The sequence below is a fragment of the Microtus pennsylvanicus genome, chromosome 18 (assembly GCF_037038515.1).
Source record: "Microtus pennsylvanicus isolate mMicPen1 chromosome 18, mMicPen1.hap1, whole genome shotgun sequence".
NCBI classification, from domain to species: Eukaryota; Metazoa; Chordata; class Mammalia; order Rodentia; family Cricetidae; genus Microtus; species Microtus pennsylvanicus.
In genome coordinates, this window is record NC_134596.1 from 36,335,815 (window position 1) to 36,351,109 (window position 15,295).

Here is a 15,295-nt window from a genome sequence, read left to right on the forward strand (position 1 = left end):
TGGGTTTTACTTTTTGGTTTTTTGTTTGTCTGTTTGCTTGCTTGCTTGTTTTTAGTTTTTTGAGACAGGATTTCTCTGTAGCTTTGGAGCCTGTCCTGGAACTAGCTCTTGTAGACCAAGCTGGCCTCAAACTCACAGAGATCTGCCTGCCTCTCTTCCCAAGTTCTGGGATTTAAGGCAGACACCACCACCCAGCTATTTGTTTGCTTTTTAAAAGATAGGGTTTTATATAATAACCCAGGCTAGCATTGAACTCCAGGCAATCCTCCTGATTCAACCTCTCAAATTATAAGGCTACAGAACAGACATACGCCATCATTCCTGGTTCTGTGCCTCATTTTAAACAGAGTCAAAGGCATATGTGGCACATTTCTCTTTGGGGAAGTCGGATCTCGCTGCATTGCCCATACTGATCTCAAACTGCGAGCTGAAGAGGTCCCAGATCACCATCCTGAGTAGCTTGAACTCAAAGTCCACACCATATGCCTGGCTAAAGTTTTCAAGAGATCCTATTTCTGCAGGCATATCGTAGGTAAATTAAGAAACAGCAGGAGCTGGGTGGTGGTGGCACACCCTTTAATCCTAGCACTTGGGAGGCATGGGCAGGTGGATCTCAATGAGTTCAAGGCCAGCCTGGTCTACAGAGTGAGTTTCAGGATAGGCCCCAAAGCTACACAGAGAAACCCTGTCTCAAAAAACCAAACCAAACAAAAACAAAACAAAAAGAAAAGAAAAGTTCTGTCCAGGAAGTTAGCCTAAAATTGGAATGGGTGAGTTTACGTTGCAATACAAACTACCAGTTACAGCTGAAAAGGAAACAGCCCTATTTTCTGTGGACCGCCTCTTCTTTCCCTCATGCCCGAGTGCTCGTCTGGCCTCTTACCTGACTCTCTCCTCTTCAGTCCTCTTCAGGGCCGCATCCCGCTGCAGAACCTTTAAAATGGCATCTTGTTCCTCCTCTGTTAGGAAGCTTAAGTCAATCATTTTGAAGTACACACAGGAAAAGAAACAATTGTAGCGAATGTGGCTTGGGATTCTCAGGGGAAAAACAGTTATAGGAAAACTATAACCAGGATGATTGCAGGATACGAAAATGAAATATTGTCTTATGGTGGCAAAAAGTCTTGTCTGTGCTCCAAAAAAGTTTTAAACAGATGACATCAAAATCCTAAAAATAAGGTCCCTCGAGGTAGTAGCAGTCTGTGGGATGACGAGCAGGTCTCAAGAAGTTGCTGCACTCCTTGTGTGTGCCTTCGTCAACATTCCTGGAGCGCACCCTCTCTGGACCAGTCTTAGACACGAACGCTCCATGAGCATCACCATCTTGAGAGACAGCCGCTTTGGGGCATTCCTGACCTGGAGGATGACGAGACAGCAAACACCAATCAATGAGAAGAAATGCCTGCCTGTAACCGCCACTCCGCGGTACATTTTAAAATGACCAGAGGTGATGGTTTCGGAGAGGAGGAAACCAGTTCTGCTAGCCTCCCGAGTTCAAGGTCAATGTGTCAGGAGCTTCCACCCAATTCTAGACCACAGGGATGGGACGCGCAAAGACGCCTGTCAATGTTTAACAACCCACCTGAGCGGCAGGCATTCCCTCTCTAGAAATTCCTGCCTAACATATGATGCTGGCGTTCAGCAGGCCCAGGGAGATGCCACCTCAGGCACCAAGGAATTATGGGAAAGAGATGGAAAATAGAGAGTCTGAGGGCTGGCCACTTTGCAGATGGGAGCATTTCGCTGGCGTGGATCTGTGTTCAGCAGTGCAGCAAAGCTCACCCTGGTCAAATCTACAGCATGTTATAGTTACTGTCAGCTCAACTGCTCCCCTGACCTTCACAGGGCCTGGAGGAACCTGCCAAGCTTGCCTTTCTTCATTTCTGAACACTTAATGCTAGGCACATATAAAACTGGGGGAAAGGAAGAAAGAGATACAGTTCCAATACACCCCCACCCTCCCGGGTCAGCACTCATGAGTCACAAGGTAAGGAAGAATCCTGTTTTGCTAGAAGCATCCAAAAGATGGGTGAAACACGAGGCTGAAGTTTGAAGAAATGCCACGAGGAAAGATCTTAGAGATGATTTACTTGGGTATAGCTCCTTTTAACAAGTCTAGAGCGGCCTATGCAGAACAGACACTCAAAGCCACGGGCTTAAGTCATCCTTAAAGCACCCCTACTTAAGAAGCGGAGGAAATGTGTACACAAGAGAATGAACTTTATTCATAGGTACCTTGCAAAACAGTACTGGGCAGCTACCAAGAGCATTGGCTTGCTAGCTAGAAGCCACTGATCAAGTTGTTCTACCCCGGGTTTTATACGCTCCTTTATACTCAGCGTTAGGATGTCCTATGCAGACCGCATTGGCTAAGCAAAGCGGTGGCTAGGAAAAGAACACATATTGCACCCCGTACAAAAAGTAGCCACTAAAAGACATTCTTGCCTCCCTTTGGAGCCCACGCTTTTGTTGCTAAATAAGAGCATGCTTGATCAAATCTGACTCCAACTTTTTTTGTACACTTTTTGCTTGTTTTTGTATTTTTCTTATTATTATTTTTAATTTGTTTCGATTTCCATTTTTTTTTGGTTTTTGTTGTTTTTCTTGTTTCCTTCTTTGGTAAAGAGAGAGAGAACATGAAGTTGGGTAGCAAGGGAGATTGGGAGAAGAATCTGTGAGGCATAGGGAGAGGGGAAAATATGATAAAAACATATTGTATGAAAACAATTTTAATACAAATTTTTAAAGGAGAAAGTAAATATTGTGCTTGGCTCTGTTTTCCAATTGTCTTTGTAACATAAAATTTGAGATTCATAAACAGAAACTGATAACTTTGTTTCATTTTCCTATAGTTTTTTATTTTGCCACAGAAACTAAAATACATTATTTTAAAAGTCTCTTTTTAAAATCTTCATATATTTGCATAGGCTATACCTTTCCTGTCTACCTTGGAATCCGCTCATCCTTCAGGAAGATCAAAGTTATCTCCTCCATGAAGCCTTCACTAACTTCCATAGCCAGGAATAAAACCTAGAGTACATTAAATTATTGTTGTTCCTAACTTTTCACGCCCTCCCTGTAATAGACTTGAGCCTGATCCGCCTGAGTCAAGATCACTCTGGCAGACCCACAGCTACAGAAGAAAGAAACAAATGCTTATCACTAGAAGCCGCTAAAGTTTCACATTCGCAACAGAAGCCTAGCTGATACAAAAGCCACCCCCTTTGCCATATACAAATATATGTGTGTATATACACATGTGTACATATGTGTATATATACATATATAAATATATTTAATCAATACATATGGATATTTATGTCCTTTATCTAGATATAATTACAACAGTGAGTGTTTTATGTCACCGAGAGAGAGATCCACTACTATAATTGCTCTCCACCCCCTATTTTACTAAGTTGAGTAACTACGTGAAAGAAGGGGGTTTGGTTAGAGTAGGCCTCACTGACATGACATTTAAACAACACTTGAAAAAGATGAAGAGATACACCATGCTGATATCAGAGCGCCCTGAGGTGGGAGGGAAACCCACAGATTGTCTAGAGTTGGGCATCACAGAGTGAGGAAGGATAACAGGAAGAGCAGGTCAGAGAGGAAGTAGTCCAGAATGCATTGGGTGCTGTAAGGACTGTAGGTTCCGGCTCTCAGTCTGAAATGGAGCAGTGTTGAGAAAAGGCAGATAAAGGAAGAAGGGAACGAATGTTTCCTGGTGCCTCCAGCATGCCTGGTACCCATTCTGCCTCTCCATAGAATGGAGCTGAGTGCCTCCAGCATCCCTGGTCCCATTCTGCCTCTTTATAGGATGATGCTGAGTGCCTCCAACATGCCTGGTACCCATTCCATAGAGTGATGCTGAGGTTGGTCCTGTATTTTCACAGAGCCTGAGCCCCAAATAAGGCTTTTGTCATCAAGTGAGACAGGCATTTGCCAATTGTTTTATCATGATAGATGACCCTATTGCTGGCATCTCATTCAGTGCCCACTTCCACAGACTCCTCAAAATGAGATGAAAAAATCAACTTTATCTGCCTGTAGACAGTCATTCCTTTCAAACACAAAGGCTCATGACTATAAGCAAGTATTATGTTGCCTGAAGTGCCTCTCTTTCCATACCCTCCCTGTGAAGAGGGGATAGCAATAACTGTAAGGAGGGGAAGCCAAAAAGGAGCATTTCTGTATTCATGGGGATCACTAATTCACGTGATCCCCAGAAGTAGCCCAGCGGTGAGCAGAGAGTTTCCCTTGTGTTCAGCCTCCCACTCATCTTCAGCATGCTGCCAAGTGATTGTTCTATGTATGACTCAGATCCAACAAAAACATATGTGAAGCTGAAAACCCTTGGCCGTCTTTCCACGGTCCAATTACTGAAGCTAAAAGGCCTCAACGTGGCCTGGGAAATCACACCTCTTTCTTCCTCGAGTTCTCTCCCTTCCGAACCAGCTCTGAAGAGCATCTATAGTTCCTTTGGCCACTGGGTCTTCCCGCAGTCTAGTCTTTCTTTCTCGGTCCTGATTTACACGCCACTTCCTGCACTAGGCACCTCCAACAGCTCTAGACCAGGTTGGCGTCCCTCTGTGTGCTCTATCAACATCTGATTCAGAGTGTCACCGTAGACATCAGCCCATCTCAAACTCGGGGCTGCTCATTTGCCACCCACCTGCTTGGAGGTGTGGTTTGGATTTCTGAGAGATTTGTGTCCTCAGCAAGTGCCACTCAAATAGGAATGAAAGAAGCCCAGCGATACAGAAGGGGAACTGGAGAGCTCTGAATGTGGACTGTGTGACATTTTCTGCGTGTCATCCCTGCCGTGGCTCATCTGTAAAAGGGCGTGCCCCTCCCATCAGCAGTCAAAAAACTGAGCCTGAGAGAGAAACTAGACCACAGCAGCACCTGCTTTTGCTGATAGCAAAGAGGAAATGGGGGTGGGGAGTTGGGGCCTCTACCTCAGTCGCCTTGCTGATTTGACTCCGGTTAAAGCCTGGGTAGCTAAAGACTCTCTTTCCCAGCATGCTCTGCCACAAGAAGGGAGCTGTTGGCGGTGGTGTATCAAACAAGGCCCTGTCAAGGGGCTGAAAACTCACGTCAGCAGTGACTCTCGCATGATGAGCTAGCTATTCAGAGGAAAAGCAAATTGTTCTGGCTGTCCCATGACATCAAGGATGAGAGCTAAAAAGAAGGGTGGGGGGAACCCTCTGGATGATCGAAAAGGAACAGAAACAGACGTGTCTGAGCAGCAGAGAATGGAACTTCACTAAAAACATGATAAAAAAAAATAAAACAAAAACAAGAAAAGCTCTGCCCAGTCACCTCTCATTCCTGGTAGTAATACAAGCCCCATGGGACACAGAGCTAAAAGCCTCATAACCTTTCTAAAGCGCACTGGCGTTGAAGGGTTCATGGACTAACCCACAGGTGCTGCAGGGGACACTGAGGATGAAGTCAGCACCCTCAGAGTCCTTGCCTGCCTCCCTCCCAGCAGAAAGGCCCCCCTGAATATCCTACAGCGCAGGCTTGTGCGACCAGGCATAAACACAAACGCTTGCACCAAGGTGGAGCCAGCTCGCAGTTCTACAACGTCGGCTTCATTTCGCCCTGCCATCTGGAACCACATTTATCTCAGCGTTCCTTCACATCCACATTGCTGCCTTTCTCCTCCGTCTCTGGCTTTCCTCTGCGGGTACTGGATTGGCGCCCTCAGCTTTATTCATCTGCCTATTTGTAACCTCTGGGCCGTTTTCCCACGTAAACGTCTAGATTCTGTATCTGGCATTTAACCCACGTTCGTATCTCTGAATTCTGTTGTGAAGGAACTCTTCCTTCGGAGGACACACGCGGCTTGTCTCTTCAAGCGTCTTCTGTCTCTGTGTTGAGATTTGTGCAGCCACTGTTCTGGGTACTCATTTGGGTTTTATCTGGAGCTCTTTCCTGGGAGCAGTTTTTCCTTTAGAGCTCAGCATCGCTTTCGGATTCAGCTTCTGCGAGCATTTCCAGTTCAGTCGCACAGCTGGTAGAGTTTATATATTTAAACCCTCTCTCCCTCTCTTTGTGTGTGTGCATGGGCCTAAGAGCACGGCAAGGCACGTATGTAGAAGTCCAAAGACAACCTGGAGAAGTCAGTTCGCTTCCTCCGCCAGGGAGAATCAGATCATCAGACTCGACAGCAGGTGCCGAGGTCCAGAGAAGCGCAGCTTCTAAGATGTCCCCACATGTTGTGTCTGTCTGACCAGGCCTGGGATCACTATAAAAGATCCCCCAGGAGGTCAAACTTAGCTGACTACCAGCTAAAAAGTTCAGCAGTTACTAAAAGCTGAACACATCCCTTTACATATCAACTGATTTTCAGTTGCTGCCAGAGGGTGCGCCCTCGCCCACCCCGCGGTCACAGCTGCGTCACAGCCTCTTGGCGAGTTCTTTGTGCAGACAAGGGAGTTGAGACAAAGAGGATGCGTTAGACACGTGCTTCGGGCCGCACAGCTGCCTAGCATCAGAGCCAGGCCTCTCTCTCCAAGGAAACCTTTCTCCTACAGGGCCGTATCCCTTTCCGGCGGAAACACGGCTGAGTAGATGAGCCGGCCTGCTTTTCACAGCATTCCTGAAACCCACGCAGCGCACGGAGAGCACGCAGGAACTACGGACACATTCTAGTTTTAATTATTTCCAAGGTTTCATAGCTAAAGGAAGGGAGTGGAGGAACCAGCTGATTCCTTAACTAGACAGGAATTAGCCCAGAAAGATCAGGTTCACTCAAATGGAGCTGTCAATAGCTGGGACTTTAAAAGCCTCATTTGGGTAGAGTTATGTCCATTTCCAGCCAGGCTGGGGTTGGGAGTTGAGGGACCCTCTTCATATGTATTAACGTGGGGTTCCCAAAGCTTGCCACTACATCACCTGAAAAGCTTTTAAAAAAAAATCCCAGGGGAAGGCAAGGCACTATCAAGAATGCTTGGGAGACATGGACACGGGCAACGGAGAAATGGCTAAATCGGAACAAAGATCAATAAGACACACATACAAGACTGCAACTGTGAGACCCTTCACTCTGTATATTAATTTTACAATTTTTAAGAAAGAAATACATTCAGGCTTCTTTATACTCTCTTTCCCTGCTCCTTCCCACCCCCAAGTGAGTCTCTTGTAACAGTTCAGACATAGGACCCCACCTGGGAGATTTTTGTTACAGGTTCCAGATGACTATGATGTAGGGTGCAAGATCAGACCACTGAACTAACTTGTCTCTTCTCTCTAAACCCTGCTCGAATCCAGTATGAAAGAATAAAGCAAGCAAAGTATCCAAGACACAAAACATGAAGCAATGCCCCTGAGTCCAGCATCGTGCACTAGCACCCTGAGAATAAATGTCTCCCTAAGAGCGATGCTGCCGGGATACAAGTTTTAAGAAGACACTGAAGATGTTACCAGTACAACAGTAACACTTAGCACCCTTGCCTCAAAAGCTATGATGCCCTAGCTCCTCACCCTCATCCCATAGCCGCTCCTATCTCTGCTCATCCCATGAATCATCCCATCAAAGATACACCAGAATGTGCAAGGTCTCCCTTCGCCCTCTAGTTTTCTAAACAGATGCTTTTGTAATCCAGCCGTGAGCATTCTCTATGCCCCTGCCATAAAGCCTTGCTGGGCTATAGCTGAACGTACTGACTTTCGTTCTTCTTGGAAGACGACTGACCTCTTGTGAGTCTTTGGAGACACCTTTAAGGACTCTGGGTTAGTTTCCTGGTCTGTACTTCAGGTTAGTCAGCATTCTGCACAAGGTCATCATGATGCTGACATTTGGTCATAGGTAAAACGGAACACGTATAGTAGTGAGTGCCCCGTCAACCGCCCTTCGCAAGGAGGCTCCCGCATTTTCCTAGCTCTCCCCTTTCCGTGTTGCCTTGAGGCTGGAACACGACTGCCACTGCTTTTCCTCTGACCTCAGGGAATGCTCTTCCTTCTCCCACCCTCCCACCCATTTTAGGGAGTAATTTGCTGGTTTCTATGGGCATACGCACGCAGACCCCACCACTGAGGTCTTTGCATAAGTCAAAAATATGATATCTTGGATTCTGGTTCTACATTTTAAACTTCACTGTGATTCTACCATTTTGTTTTATTTTTCAGTAGTGTGCGGAGGACTTGGCATTGCTGTGCCCCCAGGGTGTAGCATGCTGCTTGACACATAGCAGGTACCTCATTCACTGTATAATTGAAGGATAAAGGGAAAGAGAGTAGAGAGGAAAATCAAGTCAATTCAAAGACACACACACATACACGCCAAGTTGGATCACAAGAGGCATATAAAAATGTTCCTGTTATCGTCCACATATGTATTTGTTAACTCTACAGTAGGCAGAATGATGTTCTTTCAAATATTTCCACATGCTATTTTAAAGAAACTGTAAATATGTTGTAAACATGTAGCAAAAAGAACTTTCCAAATGGCATCAAGGACCTTGTCGTAGGGAGAACGTCCATGCTTTAGTATCTAGGTGGCGCCACCATGACCACGGGGTCATTATGAAGGGCAGAGGACAACGGGGGGGGGGGGGGGAGATATCCGGAAGAACACAGTTGGAAAGCTGGGTTGTCAAGTTGGAGGAAGAACTCAGGGATACCACCTCCAGAAGCTGGGAAAATGAGGGAACATTCTCCACAAAATCCTCAGGAGGAACTCAACTCCGTTGACCCCTTGATTTTAGCTTCCACGACTCCTGTGATTCACAAGCTGGAGGAGTTTTACATCACCCAGCTGAGCACGGCAGCACTATGTGCGTGCGCACATCTCTGGATCCCCAGCGCTGCCTAGGCTCCTGTGCTTTTGTTTTGTTTTGTGTTTAGTGTTTGGTTGTTGTTCTGTCCTGTTTTGTTTTGTTTGGCAGGAGTGGGGAGAAAACCCAGAGCTTCACACGTTCTAGGCAAGCGTTCTACCACTAAGTCACCTCCCCAGCGCCCTGACTAAATGCAGTCTCTAAAGTAACTATGGGAGGCAAACAGCACTGTTTCCTCCGTGTCCAACAGTTCCCGTGCAGACGGAACTCTGAGCTTTCCTTCCAGTTCTACTTCCAGCCTCCTTCTCCATCAGTCTTGGATTATTAAGTAATCCAGTAGATTCCGAGCCATCATTCTGGTTCTGCTATACCACTACTTAAACACCCCCTTCAGAGCTTCCCTGCTGCAAAAGCCAGATTCTTTATCCTAATATTAATGCCATCCTTATTCTAAGGCCGGCAGTCAACTTTCCCATGGGCCTCTTCGTAGCCCTTGAATTCCAGCCAACCCACTCCTCATTCATTCCCTTCTCGTCATCGCCTGGTGGTTGTTTATGTGGCTTCCTCCCTCTAGAATACCTTCCTTGAGCATCTTCATATAGTCAAACCTTCTCTCTCTCTCTCTCTCTCTCTCTCTCTCTCTCTGTCTCTCTCTCTCTAAGTCCCAGCTTGAATGACACCTCCCCCACGAAACTGCTCCTCCAACCCACTTCCTTTCACCAACACCCCCACCACAATCCGGCAATATTAACTCTTTCGCAGAGTCCTTGGGTTGCTGCCTCTCATCTAGGGAGAAAGAAGGCAGTCTTTGGAGTCAGGTAGACGGATACAAACCGTGTGCACTCTCCCGGCACAAGCTGCCTAGCTTCCCTGAGCTTCAGAGCTGCCTGTAGAACGGACATCATAACAATCCTACTAAGTTGCTGAGAAGAATAAAGCCAACAGTGTCCAGAAGGCTAGCTGCTCACTAATGGCTGCATCGGCAGTACCGTCACTTCTAAGTGCACTTCTGACACTCACGCTCCTTAAGGGACGAGTTCTCTTTAGCTCATTTTTTAAAACCACTTCGCCTCTTGTCCATCATTTAAGAGCTAAATAAGGTACTAAAAGTTTTGAAACGTTCCTCTAAGTTTCCTGCCCACCTGGACAAGGATGACCTCACCTCCAGATGTTTCAGAGCAGAGGAGAAGGAAATTGGATCTTTCTTCAGCCTCGGTGTTAGAATTCTTTTGCATGTATGTAGCTATATGCACAGACACACATGTATGGGCATATGCATACGTGTAGTGGTGTGTGGAAAAGCCAGACATCAATGCCAAGTGTCTTCCTCCATCACCCTCCTCCTTACTCTTTGGAGACGGAGTCATACACTGCTCCTGACTTTACTGTTTTAGTCAAATGGCTGGCAGGTGAGCTCCAGCTAGCTGCCTGTCTTCCCCTCCCCACACTGCAATTACAGGTGGGACCACTGTACCTAGCTTTGTTTTGTTTTGTTTTTTTACTGTGGTACTGAGGATTCAAACTCAGATCCTCATGCTCTGATGGTAAGCCCACTACCCACTGAGCCAACTCCTCCTTCTCCCGGACAGAAATTTTAAGACGGACACTTTGCGGACTCCGTCTTCAGCTAATGCTACTAACCCAAGCTTTACCCCAGCTGAGCCATAAATAAGTATTGTTTTCATGAGCATGATTGTGCGTTGCTATTGTGACATCATTGAACACTACCTCAAACAATAGACATTGTTCCAGAAGCGGGAAGACAAAGATGTTTTGACTGGTCATGTTTAAAAAGCCATGAGATGAATTCTCCATGGATGCTCAGGCATATGAGCAGCAGAATTTCCTTCCTTTAACCATAACCTTAAACCACTCCTACGGTGAGAAAGAAAACGCCCCTCCACGTCCCCAATCTATTTGGCTGTGTCACGAAGGAAAACCGTGAGATCTAAATCCACAGCATATTGTTTGAAATGTGGTCACTCACTTAACGAGCTTTCTGACCAGGATTAAGGTTCCATTTGTTCCGCTGTAAAGCTGAGATAAACCATTGCCAGGCTCCCCTGCTGAAACACTGCAGGGAGCCAACAGCCCAGATCGGAAGACATTTTGTAAACAAAAGGCTGCACAATTATATGTACCTATTCATTTCCTAATGCAGCTTGAGCATCAAGCAGATGCCCTTGAGTTTGGCTAACAGAAGGGTTCATAGTGCCCTGTAGAGGAAATGAAGACCGCCTTCTTCATCTGCCTTCAACTAGCTCCCAAAAGGAGTAGTGTTATAGCCATAGATCTTTTCAAACACCACTTGGAAACCTCCTAGAAGTCTTAAGGAATATCTGACCTGAGTAACATTCTCGAGTCAGAAGTGCGATTGTGTTAATGGTAACTGTTGCGTGATGTGAACTATCTGGTAATTTGGTCAGGACTTCTGCTCTGGCATCATACTGAGCTGGTCCCTGACCCTTCAAAATTCCAGCCATCCTTCAAGGAAGAGGTCATTTGCCAGAAAGATACCTCCTGCATATGAGAAAGTAAGAGAAATACCCGCCTTTATGCAGAACTGCATTTAAGGTTAATATTGAATGCCAAAAGCAGCAGCTCAGATCCCTCAAACTCCCTCCCTTTGCCTGTTCTCCAGTCTCCCCTGACTCAGACCCAGTAGGATCCTTCACAGAAGGATGAAAGTCCTAATGAGCAAATCTCATGAAATATTCAGCTGGTCTTTTGGAGAAAAACAGCTGGAGATGACCTTAGGAATTCCACTAATTCCCCCTACCACACAGTTTAAAAATAACCAAAGAGCATGTTCTACTGAGTGATGGCCTTTCCTTTAAAGGCAATAATATGCAAAGAGGCATGCTGGGGTCATTAGCGCAAACAGTACAGTCCCCGTGATAAATCTCTGGCCAAGCGTTCCTATGAGAATCTGCCTTCCAAGGGTCAACGTTGCATTTCATTGTGTTAGCCACCCTCCCCCACCCAGCCCGACACTCCACTATATAAAGACATGTGGATACCATCAACCCTTCATGACCTGTGTAGCCATGAGAAACCTCTCCTCCATCTTTATCTAATAAAGGGGTGGGCTCGGGCCTAGGGTCCTCTCTCAGTTTAAGGTTCCTTCCTAGGAGGTACATTTGATGACTCTTCGCTGCTTCAAAACGGCAGTCCAGCCTCCAGTGGTACCCTGGGACCCCGCCTCTGCCCCTGAGCCTTCCTCTGCGTTTTCCTTATGTGAGTCTGTGAAGTTCCTTAAACCTACCTCTCTACCTCTGTTCCTTTGAGATATCTAGCTCCCTCTACTGCAAGGCCCATCCAGACTTCCTTAAACGCTTATGTATCTTTCAGCATGCCTGCCTTCTTTGGAAAGATGAGGCTAGCCCGTCTCACAAATTACGTTAGCATCTCTTCTGCTGTGGTCCCTAGAGCTTTTATTATAGAGTGATTATCTGTTTACTTACTGTCTCCATTCGCCCAAGCTCCCCTGCAAGTGGAGATATCAGGTTTGACTCCCCAGAATCCCCCAGCGCCAGACCCGTGTCTGCCACTCCATGTTCTGTGACTTTGCACAAATTCCACCAAAGTACCACACACATTTCATGTTATTCCAAAAGATCAGCACTTTCTTCTTTTTTTTCCCCAAGAAATGTTTTCTCTACTCAAAAAGTGAGAAACTTTTCTCCAAGCTTTTGCCCTATTAGGAAAAAAACGTATATGGTTGCTCAGAACTATGACATAATCTTTGCCAGGGTTGAAAATATACATTACATAAAAAAAAAAAAGAAAATATACATTACATTTATCCCTGAGAAACTTCCACTGGTTTGAAACCAACTGAACCACAGTTCTCAAAAAGGCAACACGAAGCTAAAAATGATGTCCAGCTTGGTGGGTTTCTTCTTCTTTTGCTGAGCCCGAAGGAATAATTATACACTTCCTTTTCTAAAGATTTCTCAACCAGATGCTGGAAACTTAAATGACAAATGGCAAGGAGGCATGCAATCTTCTACAGGAAAATCGAAGTGCCTTATTAACCACTAATAACGCCGAAGTATGTGTGTGCTATAGAAGAGAAACAGTTAATTAAGGCAGTCCATTGGCAAGATGTGCATTCGGTGGAAGAGTCTGAAAAGAAATAGCCATTTCATCTTCTTCGAATCCCTTCCCGAGTCCTATCTTATAGTATATAGATCATGCTCTATAGATTGTAAAAAAAAAAAAAAAAACAGATCACAATCATTCATATTCCAGGGAAGTCCCTGAAGTTTGGAGAGATTAAGGAACTTAATTTGCATCCATACACTTCTAGCAATAAAGTCAGAACTTGCACCCAGATCGCTGGAGAGCCAAAGTTCTATATGATACATCAGGGAGAGAAGAAATAAAGATAGAAGAAAAAGTAGGGGTGTGGGGCTCTGCACAGGAACTCCCATGGAACCCTGCAGGATGTCTATAGGGCTGGACTTCCGTACCCAGCCCCTCGGAATGCCTAACACACACACCTGCTAAACTTGCCACGTGATGTAGTCAGTTTCATTCTGCATGTGGCTCCAATGTAGCAATGTCTGTAAAGAAACACCGAGTCTGGGGTCCGGGGGGGAGGTTGCCACAGCAGCATTTTCCCTAAATCTTTATAAAAAAACAAAACTTCCTTTGCACTGACCTAGGAAAGAACTTGATGGTATTAGTCAATCCTAAAGCACCCTGAAAGGCAGGAAGAAGTAACTGATCACTGACACTGTATCTACAGGGTCAGCTACGCCCTGCCTAGAAGAATAAAGATCTGGGTTTTCATCCTTGCTTGACTACTAACGACCTTGCGCTTACTCTCTTGGCTGGCTGACCACTCTTGTAAAATGAGGTGTACCTACCGATGTTACTTGTTCTTACACACGTAAAATCAAACAACAAATCAGATGCCACCTCGGCCTTCGAGTTAGCTGAGAGAAGAAATAACTACAGAGGCAGACTATTTAAACTTCTCAAGAAAAACAACACATCCTCCTGCTGTATCATGAAAAAAATAATTTAAGCATATGATATGGTGATAGCGAAGGAGAGAAGAGTAATTAGGAAAACAGGACCCAAAAATGAACAACAGTTTTCAGTGTATTTGTGTGTGTTGAGTGTGTGGATATGCACGAGTGTATGTGCATAAGTGTGTATGTATGTGTGTGTGTGTGTGAGAGAGAAGGGGGAGGGGTGTTGCTAAAGTTTAAAGCCAGGACCTCAAACACCCTGCACATGCGTTTCCCACAGAGCTACAGCCCAACCCCCTTTCCTTTTCTCTATGCATCCCTTCCCTTTTTCCTTTTTTACTGAGAATGCCCTCTCACTGGGATTGGACAACACACAACTGATAGAAGTCCTAAACAGGAAGACCCAGTTTTAGTCATGCAGAAGACTCTGATTCAGAGCTGTACTGCGTGCTCCCATTGGCACAGTGTTGAGGGCTTGCACGGCCTTGAGAACAAGCGTGCTGGAGGGAGACCAGGTGTCACAATGTGAAACCCGAGGATATTGGCTCTCAGCTGGCTCATTCAAGGTTATACAGGTGTTCGGTGAAAGAACTGAGAAGAAAATGCATTTGTATTTGGGAAGGAGGGGAATAAATAACTAAAGACATCAGGGTGTATTTAAGGGTCAGTTGTGTAGTTAGAGGAGGAAGAGGGGTGAGGGCAAAGACTAGAAAGAGCTGAGGGTGGAATTGAGCAGGATGGGCTTAAGACTAACCTGAGTCAACTCATGAAATTCATTGCAGAAGACAAGACCCTGGAACTACTTTGGAGAGGCTGGAGTACAGAAAAGGAGATGCCTAGGTCTCTACATACAGAAAAGCACATTGTCTTTTACTTAAGAAGTGGGCATTCCTTTGCCACCATAAGTAATCAGCATACATATCTTTCCCAGGAATAGAAACAGGCATCCTTGAGGCTTGGTTTTCCCTTGGCTCTCATAGTGGGTTTTGTGAGAGGACTTACGGAGGGCTAAGGGGGTGGGATCTAAACCCCTTCCTGAGGATAAAATTATCTGGCCTTGGCATTGCTGATTGTTGTGTAACTACCTGAGGTAGCCAGCCCTGCCCATCAAAATGCTCCCATCTGAGAATGTGACCAGTCACATGGCTGAACAGCAAGCCTGCCTTCCCAGACTGCATTTGCTGTTACCAAGCCTCAAGAATGTAATTAATGAGCAACCTGGACTCTTCCTGAGGGTAGAAGGGAGTGGAGGTGAATGGCTGGAAAGATTTCAAGGTGGTGATAGAGCCTCCAAGTCACAGGAAGGTTTAATCAAGCAGGCCTGGTTCTATAAAACAGACAGTGTTCTGAATATCATCCAAACTGCTGTTGTGGGGTGCTGTAGAATAACTGGAGATGCTGAAGGAAAAGCCTCATACACAAAGGAGAGCAAGACCTTTGTTAACTGCAAACCCGTGTTTGGAAGGGAACCTAGAAAACAATCCTAGTATGTACTCTTAGCAGAATGACAGGTCTAGGTTACAGAGA

At 45.6% G+C, this 15,295-nt stretch overlaps 1 protein-coding gene across 10 annotated transcripts in view; it reads right to left on the minus strand.

The window, feature by feature from the left end:
• Sytl2 (synaptotagmin like 2) overlaps positions 1-15,295 on the minus strand; it is a 98,166-nt gene that overhangs the window by 57,786 nt on the left and 25,085 nt on the right. For all 10 annotated transcript variants that reach the window (XM_075953078.1, XM_075953082.1, XM_075953080.1 and 7 more), the window contains exon 2: positions 884-1,356. In XM_075953078.1, the coding sequence (XP_075809193.1) occupies positions 884-984 (101 nt within the window). In that variant the 5' untranslated portion in view covers positions 985-1,356. The remainder of the gene's footprint in view (positions 1-883; positions 1,357-15,295) is intronic.